General features: G+C 41.8%; 1 protein-coding gene across 2 annotated transcripts in view; it reads left to right on the forward strand.

Moving 5' to 3' along the window:
* NF2 (NF2, moesin-ezrin-radixin like (MERLIN) tumor suppressor) overlaps window positions 1-18,362 on the forward strand; it is a 175,682-nt gene extending 157,320 nt beyond the window's left edge. Inside the window, exon 17 of one of the 2 annotated variants that reach the window (XM_069760065.1) lies at window positions 16,033-18,362. In XM_069760065.1, coding sequence (XP_069616166.1) covers window positions 16,033-16,083 — 51 coding nt within the window. In that variant the 3' untranslated portion in view covers window positions 16,084-18,362. The remainder of the gene's footprint in view (window positions 1-16,032) is intronic. The other variant, XM_069760071.1, reaches the window with a different exon arrangement.
* The last annotated feature ends 7,172 nt before the right edge of the window (window positions 18,363-25,534 follow it).

A 25,534-nucleotide genomic window follows, 5' to 3' on the forward strand; every position in this document is an offset into this window, starting at 1 on the left:
TGGGGGTGCTGCCTTATTATAGGGTCTGACTATGGGGGTGCTGCCTTATTACACGGTCTGACTATGGGGGCTGTTTTATTACAGGGTCTGCCTATAGGGTTGCTGCCTTATTACAGAGTCTGACTATAGGGGCTGCCTTATTACAGGGTCTGACTATGGGGGTGCTGCCTTATTACAGGGTCTGACTATGGGGGTGCTGCCTTATTACAGGGTCTGACTATGGGGGTGCTGCCTTTTTACACGGTCTGACTATGGGGGCTGCCCTATTACAGGGTCTGACTATGGAGGCTGCCAATATCCATGTTGGCCGTTATATAGAGATTATCTTCAATAACAGCGCGGTTATCTGCTGAGGTTCTCCTCCACTATTGTAATCAAGGTTACCTGATTAGGGGCCCACTCAGAAGTTTTGCCCCCTAAACCAAAACCCTAGCTACGCCTCTGCCCCATACCATGATGTTCTCACCTCCAAACTTCTCTGTTTGTATGATGTTTTTGAGATGATATGCAGTGCCTTTTGACTTCCAAACATGGTGCGTATTATGGCATCCAAAGCGTTAAATTTTGGTCTCATCGAACAGCAATGGAGACTTGGGTGGTGAGCATGCGAACAGCAATGGAGACTTGGGTGGTGAGCATGCGTACAGAACATGGAGGTTGATTGCATTACTTACTGATTTCTTTGAAACAGTTGTACCTGGTGATTCCAAGCCTGTTATGAAATGTAATTCAGTACCGCAATGGACAAAGGGGTCAGTGCACATACAGTGACCTGGCAATAACCCAAAAAATAAGAACGAGCTCTGAGACGTGGGAACTCTGTTGACCGCAATCCCTAATCCTCTCCAACACAACTAGAGGCAGCCGTGGATTGCGCCTAACGCTACCTATGCAACTCGGCACGGCCTGAGAAACTAGCTAGCCTGAAGATGGAAAATAAGCCTACCTTGCCTCAGAGAAATACCCCAAAGAAAACGGCAGCCCCCACATATAATGACTGTGAGTTAAGATGAAAAGACAAACGTAGAGATGAAATAGATTTAGCAAAGTGAGGCCCAACTTCCTGAACAGAGCGAGGATAGAAAAGGCAACTTTGCGGTCAACACAAAACCCTACAAAATCCACGCAAAGGGGGCAAAAAGACCCTCCGTACTGAACTAACGGCACGGAGGTACACCCTCTGCGTCCCAGAGCTTCCAGCTAGCAGAAAAAACAAATTGACAAGCTGGAATAGAAAAAACAGCAAACAAATAGCAAAGAGGAACTTAGCTATGCAGATAAGCAGGCCACAGGAACACTCCAGGAGGAAACAGGTCCAACACTAGAACATTGACTGGAAGCCAGGATCAAAGCACTAGGTGGAGTTAAATAGGGTAGCACCTAACGACTTCCCCATATCACCTGAGGAAGGAAACTCAGAAGCCGCAGTACCACTTTCCTCCACAAACGGAAGCTCACAGAGAGAATCAGCCGAAGTACCACTTGTGACCACAAGAGGGAGCTCTGCCACAGAATTCACAACACAAGCCTTTCTGTAGCTCTCCACAGGTGGATCTTGGACAATTCTTGTGATACTTTTCACTCCTCTGTCTGAAATCTTGCAGGGAGCATTTGATCATGGCCGGTTAATGGTGAAATTTATGTTCTTTCGAGTATTATGATCTCAGCAGTGCTCACTGGATCCTTCTGTAATTTAGAAATTCTTCTGTAACCAATACCTTCTGTATGTTTTGCAACAATACGGTTACGAAGGTCACGAGACAGCTCACTGGTTTTACCCATCATGAGATGTTTCTTGTGTGGCACCTTGGTAAGGATATCCTTTTATTGGTCATCGGTTTAACCAGCTGTTGTTGTTTTTCACTAAGTGACAGGATTGCTTTCTCATTACTGATAGATTTCAGCTGGTTTCATGACTTTTTCTGGCATTTTCCACCTCTATTTCTTCATGTGTTTTCCCTGTCATTTCTCATGATTACACATAACTTAATTTATAGACATGTATGGGTTGATTTATTTACCTGTGTGGATTGGATGGGTTGTTACCGTCATCTGGTGTGAATGTCATGTCAATAGAACCTTTAGAAATATAGTGACTTATTAAATATTTATTTCACTTGCTGCATATGTAAGTATGTGTAAAATATATAGTGTATATGTATACACTTTGCACTGACGAGGGGCAGTACCCGTAACCGTGTCTGCAAATTGAGATTTTGGTTTTGGCTTTTATCCGAAGTCATGTGGCGAGGCTTGTTAGACGGTCGCTATTGACTTTTAGGATTGCTACTTCCTATAGGTGTCACTAGAATTCTAGTCCTCTTCCTCTCTGAAGACGCAATGTGTATATATTGTAACACACTAGGGGTGTTATAGGGAGACATGACTGTGACATAGACGGAAACAGTCCATACGAAGGAAACGGAAAATCAACCAAAAAACAAAAAAGACTTGTTCGTCTAGGTGCTAACTAATACACTATACCTCTGACTCGCGCTACCAGAGATATGTGCGGGGCTTGGTTCTCCAGCAAATCAGCGTTTAGCACACTTAACCACTGTGTATATCCTTCTCTGAAATACACCATATCAGTCCGGAGGCTGTGTCTCTCTGAAACTTTTCCTTCATCCTGTTCTGTGTCTGTAATGAAATGAACTCTCTCAGCTGAGCTGGCTAAGCCTCCAGTACTACCCGTACTTGAGTGGGAGTGATGAGTCTCCCTATCACATACTACTTATCACTCCAATAAAAAATGGCCAGGAACTACCATGAATAAAACAGCTCAGCACCTAAGGAGCTGCACCAACCAGTACTACCCGGCTTTTAATATCTTACCCAGCTTAGCTTTTTGGGAGCGATATTCACTCCGTCCAGTATCCTCCCTGCCGGCTGCCTACTGTATATATCCAGAACTTCTCCCGTGCTGCGCCAGTTTTCTGGAATGCGCTACACCAGATGATCCGACTAATGCTTAGCCCCCACGTTTTTAAGCGTGCTCTAAAAACATCTCTTTAAACAAGCCTATCACCTCAACTCACTAACCTAACTCTTCTCTGTTCCTTCCTTTTAAATATTATTCAGAAACTGCTCCCTCCTATTCATCTGTCTCACACCCTCCATGCACTTGATAACTGCACTTAAACATACTGGCTCATGACCGGATCATGCAGCTTTATATGAAGACCCCTATTTAATATAATTGCAGGATTTGAAATGGCAAGAACTTTTCACCTATTGCGTCTCCACCCCCCATTTCCATGCGAGCAGGGCTCTCACTTCTACTGTAACTGTTTACACTGTCTTACCTTGTATTGAATTTGTCTGTATATGTCACCGCTGAATTGTAAAGTGCTGTGGAATATGTTGGCTCTGTATAAATAAAATTGTGTACTTTGAATAAATCACTAATAGTGTCAACAGCAGAGCACTCCAACACTATCATACCTACCGCACCACCCATGTAGAGATCATCCACTCACCTTTTCTGATCCTCACAAAGACATGGCAGTTGGTACAAACAATCTCAAATTTTGACTTGTCAGACCACAGTGCAGATTTTCACTGATCCTAATGTCTTAGTCTTTGTGTTACTTGGCCCAAACAAGTCTTTTCTTGTTTGCTGTCCCCAGTAGTGAATTATTTCCAATAAGTCTTCTCTGGATGGTTGATGTGGAAATTTGTCTGCTACTTGATTTCTGTACATCATTTATGAGGTCTGTTATCTGATATGAATTAACAGTTTCTGAGGCTGGTAACTCTGATAAACTTATCCTCTTCAGCAAAGGTAATTATTGGTGTTCCTTTTCTGGAGTGGTCTTCATGAGAGCTAGTTTCATCATAAGCGATTGATGGCTTTCCTTAATACACTTGAGGATACCTTTAAGGTTGTAGCAATTTTCCAGATATAGTGACCTTCATGTTTTAAAGTAATGATGAACTGTCTTTTCTCGTTACTTAGTTCAATGATTCTTGCTGTATTGTAACTTAGAACAGTTGAGGAATAGGGTTCTGCACTGTATGGAACAGTGCACAAATACAAAAACACACGATTGTTGAAAATGCTTTATTAAGGCCAGATATTCCACAAATGAACTCTTTACAAAGCAAACCTGGTCTTTGGCAGTCATTTCATCTGACAACCTCATGAAGCTGCTAGAGAGAATGCCAAGAGGATGTGAAAGGGGGTACATAGAAGAATCTAAGGTTTATCACACGGTTTGTTTGTTTTCCACATGTTTCTTGACTCCTTCTTTCATCGTGTTTCTTTGTGGTTTAGCTGCCTTCAAACATTATCTACAATATGTATGTTCCAATAAGAATGAGGATACCGTATACATACCGTAACTCACTTGTCTTTAGTGTTCTGTTATACTCCATTCTGTGCTGCTGTTTCCTATCTTGCTATGTATTTGACTTGCACAATGTGAGACCGATTGCAAAATAAAAATCTGACGAGACAAGAACTTTCTAATACCTGACCAGAGAAGGTCATAGGGAATTCTCAATTCATTTTGCCTGGCAAGTGTGACGATTAATTAAGGTTAGGAAAGGCCTTGGCAAACGGACAGTGTAGGCAGGGCTGCCAGCTGTCAATTTCTAAGGATAACCTCTCCTTGTAAAGTCTATAGCTTGGTCAAGCTGCATTAATCATTGATAGTCAGGCAACCTTGGTGATTTGAACATTTTTCTTGTTAGCATCGGCCAGGTCTGTGCATCACTAGAACACTGAAAAAGTATCCATCCGTCTGAACAATAATTATATGTGTGTTTGGAATTATTTTTACATTTGTTAAAGGCGTGTTGAAAATATAATAAACAGAGCAAAATAGCATCGCACTGGAGTGTGCACCAACATCTGTTCACTTCATCTGTAAACTGTTAAATGGTTGTTTGTTTTCTCTTTATGACTTGCTGAATTGTCCTGCAGCATACATTTAGGTTATGTGCACACATTGAGTATGCGCTTGCAGAAATTTCTGCCATGTTTCTGCATCTCCTGGCAGCAAAAACATGATGGTGGCAAAAATGCACGTTTTGCCACGATTTTTGGGGCGTTTTTGCCATGATTTTATATGCCTTTTTGCATGCATTTTTGTACAGCAATCAAGGCTTTTTTGAACTAAACACATATATATATATATATATATATATATATATATATATATATATATATATATATATAGAGAGAGCAAGAGAGAGAGAATGCTGGGCGGGTCGAACTAGCCACACAAACACCACCCATCTATGGGACTGGTTACAGCTTGATAATGTGACCAGGGTGCGGGTCACATGGTTCCTGTGTATGGACCTGAATGGATCTTGGCTGGAAGGTCCTGTGAGGGGAAAGGCCTGAGTGTTGGGAGGTCCAGAGTGTGGACCGGATCCCTGAAGAGCACGAGGTGAGGCCGTGATCCTGAGTGTTGGGAGGTCCTGTGTGTGGACTGGTTCCCTGAAGAGCCCGAGGTGAGGCCGTGATCCTGAGTGGCCTCTGTGTTGGGAGGTCCTGTGTGTGGATCGGATCCCTGAAGAGCACAAGGTGAGGCCATGGAACTGCAGAGTCGGTGACAGCTACTGTGTGGGGGAAGCTACCATCCTTCGGTGGGTCTGGAACCAACTTGTGTATGTCTGTCATGCAAGTTGGTAACCCCGTTAGGCAGCTTCTCCAGTGGATATAATGAAATGTTCGGCATGTGGTTTCCTCTGGAAACTGGGCAGAGTAGTCTGTGAACTGTGCGGTCACCCATGGAAACTGGACGGACTGAGGTCCAGCATGTTTAGTGACCGCAACTTAATGTGATGTCCTGATACAGTGTGTAATGGACTGTTCGTGGTATGGTTTATGACTTCAATAAACCGCATAGACTGTTTTGTGTTAAAAACCGTGCCAGTGTGCATTTATCCCGTTGCCAAGCGAGTATTCCCCAACCCGTTAGTGAGCACTATCTCACAATAAATATATATTTATATGTGTGTGTGTTTTGTGATGTAATTTCTTGGTTCAACACCACCTTTTTCATTCTGATGCAGTAGCATCAGAGTAATTGGATTAGGGTTTGATGTCAGCAGCTGTCATTTAAACCAAACCCTAAGCTTAGTAGTGAAAAGGTGTCTGCCCTACACCTTCATTACTAAGCCGGCAAGTAAAGAAAGACACAGACATTGTCACCAGCCTATGTAGGAGCATTAACAGAATGAACCTACATAGGTTGTAACCAAACAGCAACTCTTAATTTAAAGAAACAAAAAATTGCGTGGGCTGCTGCGTAATTTTCCTAACCAGCGGATAGAAAGCCAACGGCTGAGGGCTGATGTTAATATTCTGGGAAGGAGCCATTAGCCATAAAGGTTCCCAGGCTATTAATATCAGGTCACAGCTGTCCGCTTAGCCTTTACTGACTATTTTGCAGGGGGACCCCATAAAAAAAATGACATAGGGTCGCACTGTAAAATCTAACCAGCAAAGGCTAAGCAGACAGCTGCTGGCTGATATTAATAGCCTAGGAAGGGGCCATGGATATTGGCCCTCCTCCCCAAACCAAAAACATCAGCTCTCAGCCGCCCCAGAAAAAGCACATCTATAAGTTGTGCCAAACCTGGCACTTAGCCTCTCTTTTCCCACTTGCCCTGTAGCGGCGGTGGGGTAATGGTTGGGGGGTGGTTGATGTCACCTTTGTATTGTCAGGTGACATCAAGCCCACAGGTTAGTAATGGAGAGGCATCTGAAAGACTCCCCCATTACTAAAGCCATAGTAGTATTATAAAAACACACACATCCAGAATAAAGACCTTTATTTGAATGACACAGACTCCTTTGTTGAATCTAAATTAAGCCATACTCACCGAACGCGTAATCCACTGACATTAACGTCTCCTGCAACAAAAATAAAATAATAAGCCACAATATTCCTTACCTGTCCTCCGAGAAAATAATCCTTAATGTCACATGACGATCCTGATGACTTTGAGTGCAGTCACTGATGTGACTGCTCTCAAAGACAGCTGTTGATACTGACATGAGGTCATCGCTCCTGCAGTGTATAGCACTGAGCTGCCATGAGCGAGTGCACTGGAGTTCATCAGCTGATTAGCTCTGGTGATCTCACTTACAGCACCACTCCTGCGTGTAAAAGTTCTCACCACCACCAATAAAAACACACACATGGTCTAATGCTCAGCTAATATAAGGTACCGTATATAATCGAGTATAAGCCGACCCGAGTATAAGCCGACCCGAGTATAAGCCGACCCCCCCTAATTTTGCCACAAAAAACTGGGAAAACTTAATGACTCGAGTATAGGCCCAGGGTGGAAAATGCAGCAGCTACTGGTAACTTTCAAAAATAAAAATAGATACCAATAAAAGTAAAATTAATTGACACATCAGTAGTTTAAGTGTTTTTAAATATCCATATTGAATCAGGAGCCCCATATAATGCTCCATAGAGATATTTGCCCCATATAATGCTGCACATGGCCCCATAAGATGCTCCATAGAGATATTTGCCCCATATAATGCTGCACATGGCCCCATACAGATATTTGCCCCATATAATGCTGCACATGGCCCCATAAGATGTTCCATACAGATATTTGCCCCATATAATGCTGCACATGGCGCCATAAGATGCTCCATACAGACATTTGCCCCATATAATGCTGCACATGGCCCCATTCAGATATTTGCCCCATATAATGCTGCACATGGCCTCATACAGATATTTGCCCCATATAATGCTGCACATGGCTCCATAAGATGCTCCATACAGACATTTGCCCCATATAATGCTGCACATGGCCTCATACAGATATTTGCCCCATATAATGCTGCACATGGCCCCATAAGATGCTCCATACAGATATTTGCCCCATATAATGCTGCACATGGCCCCATACAGATACAGTGGGGCAAGAGGAGACTCTTAAAGAAGAAGTTACAGGTCTGTGAGAGCCAGAAATCTTGATTGTTTGTTTCTGACCAAATACTTATTTTCCACCATAATATGCAAAAAAAATGATAAAAAAAACAGACAATGTGATTTTCTGTATTTTTTTTTTCTCAGTTTGTCTCCCATAGTTGAGGTCTACCTATGATGTAAATTACAGACGCCTCTCATCTTTTTAAGTGGTGGAACTTGCACTATTGCTGACTGACTAAATACTTTTTTGCCCCACTGTATTTGCCCCATATAATGCTGCACATGGCCCCATAAGATGTTCCATACAGATATTTGCCCCATATAATGCTGCACATGGCCCCATAAGATGCTCCATACAGATATTTGCCCCATATAATGCTGCACATGGCCCCATACAGATATTTGCCCCATATATATGCTGCACATGGCCCCATAAGATGTTCCATACAGATATTTGCCCCATATAATGCTGCACATGGCCCCATAAGATGCTCCATACAGACATTTGCCCCATATAATGCTGCACATGGCCACATAAGATGCTTCATACAGACATTTGCCCCATATAATGCTGCACATGGCCCCATAAGATGTTCCATACAGATATTTGCCCCATATAATGCTGCACATGGCCCCATAAGATGCTCCATACAGACATTTGCCCCATATAATGCTGCACATGGCCCCATAAGATGCTCCATACAGATATTTGCCCCATATAATGCTGCACATGGCCCCATAAGATGCTCCATACAGATATTTGCCCCATATATATGCTGCATATGGCCCCATAAGATGCTCCATACAGACATTTGCCCCATGTAATGCTGCACATGGCCCCATAAGATGTTCCATACAGATATTTGCCCCATATAATGCTGCACATGGCTCCATAAGATGCTCCATACAGACATTTGCCCCATATAATGCTGCACATGGCCCCATTCAGATATTTTCCCCATATAATGCTGCACATGGCCTCATACAGATATTTGCCCCATATAATGCTGCACATGGCCCCATACAGATATTTGCCCCATATAATGCTGCACATGGCTCCATAAGATGCTCCATACAGATATTTGCCCCATATAATGCTGCACATGGCCCCATTCAGATATTTGCCCCATATAATGCTGCACATGGCCTCATACAGATATTTGCCCCATATAATGCTGCACATGGCCCCATAAGATGCTCCATAGATATATTTGCCCCATATAATGCTGCACATGGCTCCATACGGACATTTGCCCCATATAATGCTGCACATGGCTCCATAAGATGCTCCATACAGATATTTGCTCCATATAATGCTGCACATGGCCCCATACAGATATTTGCCCCATATAATGCTGCACATGGCCCCATAAGATGTTCCATACAGATATTTGCCCCATATAATGCTGCACATGGCCACATAAGATGCTCCATACAGATATTTGCCCCATGTAATGCTGCACATGGCCCCATAAGATGCTCCATACAGATATTTGCCCCATATATATGCTGCACATGGCCCCATAAGATGTTCCATACAGATATTTGCCCCATATAATGCTGCACATGGCTACATAAGATGTTCCATACAGATTTTTGCCCCATATAATGCTGCACATGGCCCCATAAGATGTTCCATACAGATATTTGCCCCATATAATGCTGCACATGGCCATATAAGATGCTCCATACAGACATTTGCCCCATATGCTGTTGCTGCGATTAAAAAAATAAAAAATCACATACTCACCTCTCAGGCCCCCGGCACTTGCTATATTCACCTGCTCCGCATTCCAGCGCCGACCGCCGCTGTGTTTTCCCGTCCTCTGCACTGACGTTCAGTCAGAGGGCGGCGCGCACTAATCGTGTCATCGCGCTCTCTGACCTGAGCATCACTGCAGAGGACGAGGAAGACGCAGCGGCGCTGACGGTGGAACCGGGAGCAGCGGAATATCGCGCACTGCCCCCCGTCATACTCACCTGATCCTGGCGCTGTCCCTTCACGTCTGTTCACCGGCGCTGGCAGCTTCTTCCTGTAGTGAGTGGTCACATGGTACCGCTCATTACAGCAATGAATATGGACCCGACTCCACTCCCATAGGAGTGGAGCTGCATATTCATTACTGTAATGAGCTGTACCATGTGACCGCTCAATACAGGAAGAAGCTGTCAGCGCCAGGGACGTGCAGGGACCGCGCCAGGAGCAGGTGAGTATTATAAGACAGCTGCTGCTCCCCCTCCCCCGCCGACCCCTGGGAATGACTCGAGTATAAGCCGAGAGGGGCAATTTCAGCCTAAAATAATGGGCTGAAATTCTCGGCTTATACTCGAGTATATACAGTAAGTACCATTAAATAATGAAGTTTGTAACAGTATTGAGCAAAAAGACCTAATGGGTGATAGTCAACACCAGAAAGTCATGTGTAAATGCTTAGTAAAAGGGTGTATATCATTTTCAGGGAGAAAAAAGTTTTAAATGCTCCAGTATCACTTTAAGGGAGCCAAAAAAGTTTTAAATGCGGCAGCATCATTAGTTACCCTTAGAGACTAGAACCTGTGAATTTTTCATCAATCGTATTATCTTTTGGTACTACCTCTTTTAGGAAGCCAAGCCACAGACTGGACTTTTTTTTTTTTAACATTAGACCATGTGTGTCTGCACTCAGACTTTCTTATATAGGGACACCCATGGTTGGGTTGCACGTGCTCTTTACTTTATCTGCTGCTATTTTCTGCCCTGCCTTCCGCTATATTACAGATGGACCCAGTGCTTTACACCTGTGAGAATCACTCTCTGGCTTTGTCTCCAATTTGATTGCTACTATATTCTCTTGTGTGTTAGGCTACTTTCACACATCATGTTTTTTACATCAGGCAGGATCCGGCGAATGTTGGAAAAACGGATCCGGCGCAGATTGTGAAAAACTGATGCGACTGATCCGTGTTTTTGACGGATCTGGCTAGCATATCTAGATTAATTGGATAAAAAAAAAAATTGGAGCATGCTCAGTTTAAAAAAACGGAATGCGTCATTTTCCGGATCCAGCTCCCATAGGCTTCCATTCTAGCAAACAGCCAGAAGCGCCATATCGCTTTTTCGCTGGAGACAAAAAAAGTTGCTATAGATGTTTTTTCCAGAAACGGCTGATTTGCCGGATCCGGCGAAAACCGGATGAAACGCAGTGTCATCCGCCGCAATCCGGCACGAATACAAGTCTATGGGGGAAAAAACGGATCCGGCGAATGTTGCCGCCTGATCCGTTTTTTTTCACATAGTTTTTTTTAAAATTTAGCCGGATTTAACCTGACAGCGAAAACCTGATGTGTGAAAGTAGGCCTCTTTCACACCTCAGTTTTTTAGAATCAGTCACTATCCGTCAAAGTGTTGAAAAGACGGATCCTGTGCAGATTGTACTGGATCCGTACTGGATGCACTGGATCCGTTTTTTTATGGATCCCTCGAAGCAGCTGCCAAAGGAATTTAAAGGAACAGACTTCGAGAGAGAGAGAATGAATATGAATATATCCCTGAATGGAAAAATGGGTTAAATTAAAGGAATAGAAATTCTTCCAGGCATACTTGACGAACAGCGACGGATCCTGTGCCCATAGGCTTCCATTATAGCCAACGACAGACGGCGCAGGATCCGTTGCTGTCCGACTTTTCGATGTACACAAAAAACGTTACTTTGTCCGTTGTCTCCGGCCGACAGATCCGTCAAATGTCGGATGTAACGGAAAGCATTCTGTCACAATCCGTCGCTAATACAAGTCTATGAGAAAAAAATGGATCCAGCAGCAATATTGCTGCTGGATCCGTTTTTTCCTAGACGGATTGTGACTGATAGCAAAAAAACTGATGTGTGAAAGAGGCCTAAGGCTTCTTTCACACTAGCGTCGGGCTCGGCCCGTCGCAGTGCGTTGGGCCGAGGTTACCGACGCTAGCGTTGTAAGCGCCGCACAACGGGTGCAGCGGATGCAGATTTTCATCGCATCCGCTGCCCCATTGTGAGGTGCGGGGAGGTGGGGGAGGAGTTCCGGCCGCGCATGCGCGGTCGGAAAAAGTGGTCCGTCGGCAGCAAAAAACGTTACATGTAGCGTTTTTTTGTGCCGACGGTCCGCCAAAGCACGACGCATCCGTCACACGACGGTCAATACAAGTCTATGGGGAAAAAACGCATCCTGCAAGCACTTTTGCAGGATGCGTTTTTTCTGCAAAACGACGCATTGTGACGGATTGCAGTTAACGCTAGTGTGAAAGTAGCTTTAGATGTGTTTTTTTGAATAAATTTGATACTATTTTATTCTGGGACCTTTGTGCTCTCTTTTTTCTTTTGTGTGGTAATATTCCCCCTTTGTATACGTCCTGTTAGAGGAAAATGACTAGGACATTGGGCCACCTTCTCTAGGAAATGCTTCAGTAGCCCCCCACTGATGCATTTGTCACATGAACAGACATTAATTTCAATTATTTATTTTTTTCACCTTTTGAGATCTGCATTCTGTTACAATGTACAGATGTATTATTTACACCTCACACAATACTCTAGACATAAATAGATAAAACTATACCTAAGCTTCCTCACCACCGACTTTGGATCATTTATTTACTGAAAGCACAGGCTTGGTTCCCAGAGCTTCGGCGCTTTTCTTTGTTACTGCTTCTGGTGTTTGCTACAGATTTGTTACGGAAAGTTCCTGTATTAAAGGGGTTTAAGCATAATCTGGAAGTTAACATGAAAGGTTATTTGGTTTGGCTCCAGACATAGCCTTTGCCTTGGTGGCCAAAAAGTTACATTTTGGTCTCATCTGATCGGCAAAAACCCGGATAATCCCAAGAACAGGAGTTTGTATTGTTCCATTCGAATGGTCTGGGATGTGCCCCACAGTTCCATTCTTTGTCCATAGGACTGCCAGACATATCTGTTAAAAACAATCATTCGGTGAAAAACCCGGCTCAATGTGAAAATGGCATGTGCATCAAAAACTGCAACAGATCCTGAATGTGTATTTCCAGTCTAATGCTTTAGCGCAAGTAAAGGTTTTATATATAAGAGAGAAAGCAGTGTGTGAAAAATGCAGAATAGGACCTAAAATACTGCATATTCCATTAGGGTCACCGAGAAGACACAATATTAAAACAGTTAAAAAGTACCATGAGACATATAGCCAAGGGGAAACCAAACAAACAGTTCCTGCTCTTTCCACACAGACCAACCTTCTATAATTGCAGCTATTGTATAGACCAGAGGTGGGAAACCTCCAGCCCGCGGGCCACCGTAATGCTTAGCTATAAACATTAATGTGTGTATCTATAAGGTAAGAAAGTTGGGTCTTCCAATTGAAAAGCTGCAGTGAAGGTGCATAAATTGAGCGACCGACCAGCAGGAAATCCATGACGTGATATTCAAAATCCACCAAATCCCAGTAAATAAAGTAGCGAGAGGGATGACCATGCTGAATCCCACGCGTGGCAGATGCATAATGCTGGTGCCACAAACATAAATGACTACATATTTCTGTAAGGTCAAGAAGTTTTATATATAGAAAGCTTGTCTAACGAAAACTTTTTAGTTTTAATATATTTTATGTATCAACTTAGGGGTTGCAAAATAACATGTTGTCAAGTAATAGAAACAATTGTTTATAAGCGCAGGCTAAATCCTTTCCTGATCCCACTGTTTGACAACACATTACTAGAGCGGTCTGATACAGTAAATAGCCATGCTTAAGTGTGAGGCTCTTAAAGGGAATATGTCAGCAGGTTTTTGCTATGTAATCTGAAGACAGCAAGCTGTAGGGGTTAAAACACAGATTTCAGAGATGAGGTTTTGTTTGCCTAGTATGATTGTATTAGCACTAGTAGTTTATCATTGCTGTGACCAGGGCCGTTTTAGTCCGAGCTGATGTCCATTTTGGTGGAGTCTGAGTCGGTATAAAAAGGACTGACTCCAACTCTTAAAATATATATTAAATTGGGTACAGTAGTTCAGTGCAGGATGTGCTGTAAATGTTTTCACAAGAATTTTGGAAAGTTATGAAATGTCCCATAAATGTCTGTTTTTTCCCCGATCTAATGATCTCAGCTTTTAGGTGAGTTGAATCTGTGCTGCACTATATGTACATGCTCAGTTGTGACCAGTGCTGTGGAGTCGGAGGTTTAGTTGAGATGAATCTGTGCTGCACTTTATGTACATGCTCAGTAGTGACCAGTGCTGTGGAGTCAGGTTTAGGTGAGATGAATCTGTGCTGCACTTTATGTACATGCTCAGTAGTGACCAGTGCTGTGGGGTCAGAGGTTTAGGTGAGATGAATCTGTGCTGCACTTTATGTACATGCTCAGTAGTGACCAGTGCTGTGGAGTCAGGTTTAGGTGAGATGAATCTGTGCTGCACTTTATGTACATGCTCAGTAGTGACCAGTGCTGTGGGGTCTGAGGTTTAGGTGAGATGAATCTGTGCTGCACTTTATGTACATGCTCAGTAGTGACCAGTGCTGTGGAGTCAGGTTTAGGTGAGATGAATCTGTGCTGCACTTTATGTACATGCTCAGTAGTGACCAGTGCTGTGGGGTCTGAGGTTTAGGTGAGATGAATCTGTGCTGCACTTTATGTACATGCTCAGTAGTGACCAGTGCTGTGGAGTCGGAGGTTTAGGTGAGATGAATCTGTGCTGCACTTTATGTACATGCTCAGTAGTGACCAGTGCTGTGGGGTCGGAGGTTTAGGTGAGATGAATCTGTGCTGCACTTTATGTACATGCTCAGTAGTGAGGCAGTGCTGTGGAGTCGGAAGTTTAGGTGAGATGAATCTATACTGCCCTTTATGTACATGCTCAGTAGTGACCAGTGCTGTGGAGTCGGAGGTTTAGGTGAGATGAATCTGTGCTGCACTTTATGTACATGCTCAGTAGTGACCAGTGCTGTGGAGTCGGAGGTTTAGGTGAGATGAATCTGTGCTGCACTTTATGTACATGCTCAGTAGTGACCAGTGCTGTGGAGTCTGAGGTTTAGGTAAGATGAATCTGTGCTGCACTTTATGTACATGCTCAGTAGTGATCAGTGCTGTGGGGTCGGAGGTTTAGGTGAAATGAATCTGTGCTGCACTTTATGTACATGCTCAGTAGTGAGGCAGTGCTGTGGAGTCGTTGAGTCAGGGAAAATGAGTCGGAGGTTTGGCTTACTCTCTCCACACCCCTGGCTGTTACTAGCTTATCAGGTGAGCCCTGGTCTGACATGCCCCCACCTGTGATAAGCACCTCTCTGTTTGAGCATTGCGTATACAGAGCCTGGTGGGTCGGTGATAGCTTTCTCAGCTCTGCTTCATTGCGAAATCTAAAAGCACTGACTGTCAGAACCGCTGCACCCAGTAATCTAAGTGATACATCGATGGATTCTGCTTCTCTTTGCCTACATCTGGCTGCTCTCAGATGAGGTAGCAAAAACCTGGTGACTGATTCCCTTTAAGGTGAAGACATGTTTGCTGAAACAAAAAGGCAGAAATGCACAACTGAGGCCGGTTTTCCTTAATCTGTGATCTGTTTAGCTAGACTTTCCCCTGAGCAGGAGGCTGTATGTCTTTATAGAATGTGTACATCACCTGCGCCACTTATTCTCCATCCAATGAAACTGATCACAGCCGAAGAGACACAGCAGTGTGCCCAGTGCCCGCTTTACAGTAATCTTCGGACACCTAGTAATCAAACCATTTTACATCTCAGACTATGCTGGTGATTTGGAGCTCTGTATCAGAAAAGTAGAGCTCCAATTGCTTTAAAGATGTGTAAGGCAATGGTGTTAATAGCGTCCATTGTACTTTCCAGAAATTCTTGCTGTAAAGAATGCTGGAAAGCCAGACTTTAATGCAGTCAGTGGAGTCCATCAGGAATCACCATTTTCTGTCTAAAAACTGATTCAACATTGCTGTGATGACTGTAGTGCGAACAGAACCTCATTAACAAGCGATAATGCTGCTAATTGCTTGGCAATATCCGTATTCTATCTGTCATAAGTAAAGTGTCCACACTGGCTGTAAGTTAAATGATTGTTGTACATCATCTAAAATATTGTAGCTATGATGATTGTTTTTATAACCCATCTTTTTATTTTCCTTTTCTAGCTCACTTTGCAAAGTGCACAATGCAGAGTAGCCTTCTTTGAAGAATTGTAATCCATCACCTAAGAACGGCATATGTCAGAGGTTCTCCAAAGATCTTGGCAAGGGGCATATAAAGGCAACAACGCAACTGTAACTAGGGATTTTCATGGAACTTGTTGGAACTGCCATTTTATTTTCTTATTTTTTTTTTTATCCTCGCCCTGTGTTATGTTTCATTGCCACATATAAAAAAGTTAACACTACAAGGTACAAAAATGTAACTGATTTTTATAACATTTTTTTCATTATAACAAGATGCAGTCTTTGCAAGAAACATATTATAATAGTTGAAATAATGTATAGAAGAACATTTCTCTGTACACTGAAAAAAATGACTTTGTCTGGATTATGCATAATGCTGACCTTTTTATTTTTGTATTTGCAAGGTGTATGTGCAGAATTGTGTATATAATATATGTACATGCACTCACACACACCAGTTGTTTAGTGTCCATACTTACCACTGCATTTAGATGTATCCCCATGCCCACTTCAATACTATCTCTTGCCGGTCTGATCACAATTATGAAGGTTATGCTTTGTCATTCACTTGACTCTGGTTTCTTGATGATCTGCTATTTTCACTGTGTTAAGCCGAAGGAATGGAAAAGCAGCAGTGCAACTAGTAGTCATGATAAGACAATGGGTGTATTACAAAGTCATACCCATTCACCATCCCACCCAACTTTACTCGGCTTCATGTTTTGCTAGTATTTCTTTCTCAAAAATGGTATTGTTAGTGCTCAAAAAGTAGAAGAGGAGACTTTACTTTCACTTACATTTTTTATGCCAGTCTGAAACTGATGCACCGAGGCACACGTTCCTTAATAAACTTGGGGCATCTGTTTGTTGGCTTACGAATATCTGATCCCTGTCTTTATTAAAATACTTACCAGCCACCATCTTCTACTCCTCCTGGTACCACACTGGTCCCGTTACGCCATTTTATAACCGCAGCTCCTGACAGGAAGAAAGAGCTAACAGTCACAATCTCTCAATGTAAGTCTGTGAGAGTCTCATTCTAGACTTACTTTGAGAAGTGACTGCCGGCTCACCCAGCAACCACTGGATTGATCCAGAAGGTCACAAACTGCAGAAGAGGACCAGAGCTGCACCAAGAACAGAAAAAGACGGTCACTGCTAAGTATTTTACTATAGGCAAGGGGCACATATTAGTGATACCACTCCAGGGTTAAAATAACAAAAAAAAAATGGAGAGGTGCGCCATGCCACACAGCTAGGTCAATCAAGGTGTGGATGAAGGACCACCACATTAAATCCCTGTCACGGCCAGCCCAGTCTCCTGACCAGAACCCCATTGAAAACCTCTGGAATGTAATCAAGAGGAAGATGGATAGTCACAAGCCATCAAACAAAGAAGAACTGCTTACATTTTTGTACCAGGAGCAGTGTGAAAGTCTGGTGGAAAGCATGGCAAGACGCATGAAAGCTGTGATTAAAAATCATGGTTATTCCACAAAATATTGATTTCTGAACTCTCCCTAAGCTAAAACATGAGTATTGTTGTTTCTAAATGATTATAAGCTTGGTTTTTTTTTTGTTTTGTTTTTTTTTTTTGCATTTTTTGAGGTCTGCAAGCAATGCATTTTTTTGTTATTTTGACCATTTCTCATTTTCAGAAAATAAATACAAAATGTATTGCTTGGAAAATCGGAGACCTATTGTCAGTAGTTTATAGAATAAAAGAACAATTTACATTTTACTCAAAAATATACCTATAAAGACAAAAAAATCAAACAAACTGAAAATTTTGCAGTGGTCTCTTAATTTTTGCCAGAGCTGTATATATAAGGAAGTTTTGGCCATATCTCAAAAACAGAGAGGTGCGGGCGAAAAAGAAACGGCAGCACTGACACCAAATTAAAACAGTGACATTAATGGGAAGTGACAGGTCCTCTTTAAAATATTTAATCCTTGTACAAAATGTTATTGTAATGTGAAGACTGGCTGGCTTATTATACATGCTTGATATGTAAACTTAGTTAATATTTTATGCAACTCCAGTCTTAAAAGGTATGTCCAACCTTGCAACCAAATATTTCTTTTACTTCACATATCCTGTTTCATATATGACGCGTCTCGATGGTTACAGACTAGAAATAACTCCTTGTCATCTGATCCTGCTGTTTATTCCATGAGAATGTTTTGCTTGCAAATGTGGACATGTGCTACAGTCTCTATGCAGTGTTGACGTCAACCTTAATATACAGTTATATTAATGACACCGGCCCTGTAATCTGAGTTATATGGAGTTACATGCATGGTCTTTGAAAAAAAAAATGGTGATATAATTCTTCATTTACTAAAACACATAGTGATCCTTTGGGGACAAACCAATACATGTTGAAATATTAACCACGTGAACTAGTAATACTGTTAATATTATTCAAGATCTTCATGTTTCTCTATGTCACATGGAAACCAAGATCACTAACCTTTCTGTGTGCTCTGATATGGACCACTCCTACTATCTCAGCTTACGGGACCCTTATGGGTGTTATTTTTCGGAATACCTTATTAAATTAAACCACCAATCACAACCAAACAATTAGATTGTCGTTAAGAACCTGTAATCTACTTCTGAAACACTAAATATTTTCTAATTATGCTGTTACATAAGCTTAGTTTGTATGACCACAACTCATTTTATTACTTTTGTGTCCAGTTTTGCATCTTGTTCCCATTCCCATAGTTGGCTATACAACATCAGTCTACTTTAGGCCCAATGACGGCATCGCTGTGGTCCATTGGGGCATGGCAATGCCGCTACAGTTGCGGGAAAACCAACGTGTTGATTTAAGGGAGGACGTGATATCACTATGCGATGAAGTCCTAGTGTACTATTCATTGCTCCCTCACATGACTCTCTTTAGTTTGAAAAGTCCTGTTCATTCTCTTTCTTCGCCAGCCTTACACATTTGGCATGAGTAACATTTTCTAAATCTGTGACAGTGCAAGGGAGGCAGGGGGGGCTGAGAAGAGAACAGAGGGAGTCGCTTGAAGAGAGGCTTCTGCCATGAAATTGTACTGACCTAATTCAGGTCTCCGTGATGGATTTTAAAAATGAAACTGCAGTATTTTTCTATGTGTAATATATATATATATATATATATATATATATATATATATATATATATATATATATATATCCTGTGTCTTCCTGCCAGTCTTGCGGTTATTTGACTGGTGCAGGGAGCGTTTCAGTATTGTTTTGTTAAAACAAAGTGTTGATTTTAAATAAAAGAAAAAAAATATTAAAAGTGTTATTTATTGAAGAGGCTCGTATTTAAGAGGGTGTTGAACAGGCTTGATTGACATCTACATCAGCCCCCATTATAGATTCATATTTTATGTTTGGAAATAATAGAAATAATAGCGTTAAATGCAGCATTTTTTCCCTCCCAAATTAACAAACCTAATGAAGCCCCTAAGTTATTGGGGTCAATTGGTTACCGTCATTGCCCATTGTGTAACTGATCTGGCACTGCACAGTGATTTTCGATTATGACCGTATAATGCAGATGTGAAGAAAAAAAAAAACACAAAAATCTTGCCTTTGATATTAAATGTGTCTTTTTTGCATCCATACACTTGTGAGAGGTTTACAGGACGGAATGATTCATTTGGTGCTGCAGTCATGATAAAAGATTAAAGATCTGAATACAGTTTCCATAAACCGATGAAGGTCTAGTTTTCGTCAGTACTAACATCAGAAAAATCTATCAGGAGAGGGAAGAACATGCAAACAAACTTGTCTTCAATAAGGCAGCCACAGGAACATAGTATGGTTTCTGAAACTGATTTACAGAATAACCTGTGGAAAATACATTTTGTGGTTATTGTGGGTTGTCTCTTATTAGTGAGGATTTCCTTTAACATACGCAAATGTGTTTCTTCTATATTTTGATTTCTTCTCAGTTGATGTCCAAAGCCTATTTCATAATTTTGCCAATTTTCTGAGTTACAGTATACTGTGATTAGGTGTTCGATAGAGTAAGGTATTTATTAGTTTTTTTTCAGATTCTTGTGGAATACAATAAAAGAAAAAAGTTGTACAAGGCTATAATAATCCAACGCATAGAAAAACACGGGCACAGCCTAAAGTCACGAGTCATGTATGAACAGTAAAGTGGGAACGTTCATGGAAAAGTCAACATCTTCTGTGGTGCACAGCCTTATTAAAGATACCTATAAGTATACAAGCAATATAAGGGGCACATGCCATCAGATGCACATAAAAAACTTGCGGATATTATACATTCCAATAAGGGTGTTGGAGTAGCTTAGGCTAGTAGTGAAACAAACCCATTCCCAAACACACGCACACAAAATAACATTGTGCCATTTCACTAACACGGGATAAGGCTATTATTCCGGAAACGCTGCGTTTATCAGTTCAAGCAAAGTCAATGTGATTTTAAAGGGTTGTCTGGGCAAAATGTAAATTTTTCGTTTTGCACATTAAAAAATAACAAACTCCAATGTACCCGGAAGAGAAATTGACTTTGCGGATTTTAAAAATACACCGCAGGTCAGTTTGTTCAGTGTAAAAAAAAAAAAAAAAAATTCACCATGGGAACTTAAACTTATTTGTCTTTTCCAGAGCTCCTCTAAGCTATTTCATCACCAGAGACCACATCCACATCAAAGTTTAATGTGCAATGAAGCAAGGACCCTGTAAAAGCCAAATAGTGCAATCTTTTAATGAAGCCTACCGTATATACTCATGTATAAGCCGAGATTTTTAGCACTTTTTTTGTGCTGAAAATGCCCCCCTCGGCTTATACATGAGTCATGGTCCAGAAAGCCGACGGGGAGCCATCGGCTGTCGTACAGTGACAGCTGCAGCCGCCGGGTTCCAGAAGACCTCAATACTCACCCATCCCAAAATTATTGTGATGCTGCATTTGCTATATGTGTTACATAATTCCCCCATCTGGATCCCACTGTGTAGGTTCCGCAGGATAAAATTACCATGTGGAGAATGTGTGGGGTAAGAAGAGTCCGAGACTCAAACAGGAAACACTGCAGAGACCGAAAAAGGAGGGAGGCCTAGCGCTCCCTAATCCCTGGTTAGATTTCCTTTCTGCTCAAAGCCAACATCTTAAGGGTGGGGGGAGATGCGGGAGAAGGGACAGATACCTATCAGTCTGGAGTACTTAATAAAGATCTTGCCACTAAGTATGGGACTGGAGGCTGGACAAAAAATGGGGGTCTCATCATACCATAAATTTAATTCTTAAGGTGTGGCAGAAAATTAAACAGATTAGGGGCGTAACACTTTTTTCACTAGGTTTTCGCCTATCTGGGATAACATTTATTTTCAGGAGTTCAGTAACATGAAGGGATTTGGTGAGTGGAAAGAGGTGGGCATTGGCCTGATCTGTCAGTTGATTTACTGGGGAAGCTCAAATCATATGAAATGTTACAGGAGGAATTTCAATTCCCAAGGCTAAATCTCTTTCAATATAGACGGGTTCAACACACATTTCAGTCACAAAGCAGAAGAGGGCCTACAGTAATACAAATGGATCTCGCATTAAGAGTCTATACTTAAAAACAGTGGAACGAAAGGAGTGATATGTGAAGTATACAGAGGCCTGCTACATGCTTTTCTGGGGGGGACCCTATCAAGAATAGAAGGAAATGGGAGACAGATTTGGGAGAGATATAGGATGATAGGTGGGAGTCTATTCTAGAATATATACCCAAGATATCCATGAGTGAACCTGGGAGAATGTCACAATTGTATTTGATCCACTTACAACTATTTTGCATATGATTAGTTATGCAGATTCTTGATATTGTTACTGTTTTGCTCCTGGTGGTAGAAAACTATTTTTCTTCCTTTAGGGTACCGTCACACAGTGGCATTTTGATCGCTACGACGGCACGATTTGTGACGTTCCAGCGATATATCCGTGACGTTCCAGCGATCTTGCTGTGTCTGACACGCTCCTGCGATCAGGGACCCCGCTGAGAATCGTACGTCGTAGCAGATCGTTTGAAACTTTCTTTCGTCGTCTAGTGTCCCACTGTGGCGGCATGATCGCATGGTGTAACAAAGGTGTGCACGATATTGTATACGATGTGCGCATAGCATAACCAACGGCTTCTACATCGCACATGCGTCATGAAATTATCGCTCCAGCGTCGTACATTGCAAAGTGTGACAGCAGTCTACGACGCTGGAGCGATATTGTTACGATGCTGGAGCTTCACGGATCGTGCCGTCGTAGCGATCAAAATGCCACTGTGTGACGGTACCCTTATACTACAAAATACAACCTGTTCTCACATTCCCTAATAGCTCAGTGTGTTATTAGGTTGATTCTCAAGTGAAAGGTCACTAATTCGAATTGAGGAACAGCCATGAAGACAATTTCCCAAGAAAAAAGAAACCGCATCATCCAGCTCATCGAAGCAGTCTTTCAATCAAGAAAATTGACAAACTGCATCATTGTCTGCTGACATTTTGTTAAAGCCCAGAGCCCCCCCCCCCCACATTTAAATGGTTTAGTATGCGGTGGTCTCTGGGGAAATGGCTGCGGGGGGATGGGGAGGGGGGAGGAGGCGGCGCATACGCAGATGGAGATCTTGGCCCAGAGATCTCCATCTCCGCATGCGTCGCCCCTTGCAACCATTTTCCCAGAGTCCACCGCATAGCAAACAATCTAAGTGCGGGGGCTCTGGTCTTTCACAAAATGTCGGCAGAGCCCCTGCACCACCGAACATCCACAGCAGCGCACATCTAAGCACCCCCTCATCCCAGTTTGCAGCCTGCAGCAACGCTCCACTCTTGCCTCCTGCAGCGACCCTGGGACCCAGCTTCACTGCAGCCACCACCCCCGGTAAGCAATAAGACACATGGATTATAAGAAGCACCACCATTTAAAAAAAAAAAAGTTTTTTTTCCTATTTTTCTCCTCAAAATTTGGGGTGCGTCTTATAATTTACAAAATACGGTAAACAAATTGAAGATGAAATGATCACTGAAAGGTCTAAAGTTTAAGATGACACATTAACTTTGTATTTTAGGCAAAAAATATATATATATTTTCATCTTCTACATTTTAAAAATTCTAAAAAGCAAAATGAACTAAGCAAAAGTTCGGGCACCCAGCGTAGTTAATACCTAGTAGCACTCCCTTTTGAAAGTATCACAGCTTGTAAATGCTTTTTACAGCCAGCGAATAGTTTTTCAATTCTTGGATGAGGAATTTTCATCCATTCTTCCTTTGAAAATTCTTCCAGTTCTGTGAGATTCCAGGGTCATCTTGTATGCACTGCCATTTTGACGTCTAGCCACAGATTTTCAATGATGTTCAGATCAGGGGACTGTGGGGGGGGGGCATTGTAAAACCTTCAGCTTGCGCCTTTTGATGTCTACTGTGGATTTTGATGTGTGTTATAATAATTATTAATTTGTAGAAGCCATCCTCTTTTCAACTTTTTTACAGGTGGTGTTATGTTTGCATCAAGAATTTGTTTCTTCCCTCTACCCGTGAAATGTTCCCCGAGCCATTGGCTGTAACACAACTCCAGAGCATGATTGATTCACTCCCATGCTTAATGGTTGACGAGATGTTCTTTTCCTTAAAATTCTGGGTCCTTTTTCTCCACACCTTTGATCATTGCGGCCAAATAGTTCTATTGTAACCTCATCGGTCCACAGGACTTGTTCCAAAATTCATCAGGCTTGTTTAGATGTTCTTTTGCATACTTCTGAATTTTACGCGGAGGACGCAGGAGAGGTTTTCTTCTGATGACTCTTCCATAAAGGCCATATTTGTGCAGGTGTCTATGAACAGTAGAACAATGTACCACAACTCCAGAGTCTGCTAAACCTTTCTGAAGGTCTTTTTCAGACAAGCGGGGGTCCTGATTTGCCTCTCTAGCAATACTACCTTATCTTGACCTCCACTGTTCCTATTAACTGCCATTTAATTACATTTCAAACTGTGGAAATGGCAACTTGAAAATGCATTACTATCTTCACTATTTTCATTTTCAGAGTCCTAGGCAGCTGCTTAGAAGAACCCATGGCTACTGGTTTTTGACACAAGGTTAGAAGAGAGTGTTTTTTTTTATAAAGCTGGGAAATTTGCATCACCTGGCCTTTCTTAACAAAGATAGTGAACAAGCCATAACCCTAACAGGCTAATTAAGGTCTGAAACCTTGGTCAAAATTATTTGAGCACACAAATCTCCAAGGGCGCCCATTTTCTTTTTTGTAATTTAAAAAAATGAAAAAAAATTACTTTTTTTTTTTTACAAAAATATAAAGGAAATGTGTCATCTTTAACGTTAGGACTGTGGGGGTCAATCCAGCACCTCTACTTCATGGTCATTGAACCATTTATTCACCAAACTTGATGTATACTTCGAGTAATTGTCCAGCTGGAAACACTATGTCGTCATTTTCATATTCATAATACTCGAGTGTATGAAGTAATTCATCTTGTAGGATACTCACATATAGCTCAGCATTGAGACCACATCGATCCTGGTCAAGTCGGTCCACCATTCCAACCGCCTCCACTGCCGTGTTTGTCACACCAGAACTGATAGACTTTGTGATGAGTTGACTCCCAATATTTTGCCTGGATGTCCACCTCTTAGCTTTTGAATGGAGGGACAGACTTAATTTCATAGTCTTCCAACTGTCATAGCACTCAAATGATGCAGTTTATCAATTTTCTTGACCGAAAGACCGCTTTGATGTGCTGGATGATGCCGTTTCTTTTTTTCTTCGGAAATTTTCTTCATTGCTGCTCCACAATTAAAATCAGTGACCATTCCCTTGAAAATCAACCTAATAACACACTGAGCTATTAGGGAATGTGAGAACAGGTTGTATTTTGCAGTATACAGGAAGAAAAAGATTTTTCTACCACCAGGAGCAAAACCGTAACTACAAGAATTTGCACAACTAATCATTTGTAAAATAGTTGGAAGTCAAATTTATGTATGAGATGGCCAAGATGATTGTCTATAAAATTATGGTAAAAAACTTGGCATTCAGATTGAGATATGGTGAAACACCGTTCCTTTTTTTTGTTTTGCGTTCAATATGTTATGTTGTTGAACGTTTTCGGTCTTAATTAAGACTTTCATCAGAACTAAAGGGTAAGAAGTATACAGAAAAAAGAGGGGGTCATATAATAAAGAAAATGACATGCTTATAGCAAAAAAGTAAATGAAACAATTGTGCAAATGAACTTGTAGAAGATAAGCTGTTATTACATTCATAACTGTCCTCTAGTAATATGCATATTTAAAACGCAGGAACACATCTGATCAGAGAAGTAATGCAAATCTTGCAGTTAATGATAATTTGAGAAAAAAAATAATGGCTGTACAAGCTAATATGACAAGAATTAGAAGTAAAAGGATAATGGAACATCCTTTGAGGGATCTGAGGAGAGAATCCAGCTGCTAT

Source organism: Ranitomeya imitator, chromosome 1 (assembly GCF_032444005.1).
Source record: "Ranitomeya imitator isolate aRanImi1 chromosome 1, aRanImi1.pri, whole genome shotgun sequence".
In the NCBI taxonomy this organism is placed as follows: domain Eukaryota; kingdom Metazoa; phylum Chordata; class Amphibia; order Anura; family Dendrobatidae; genus Ranitomeya; species Ranitomeya imitator.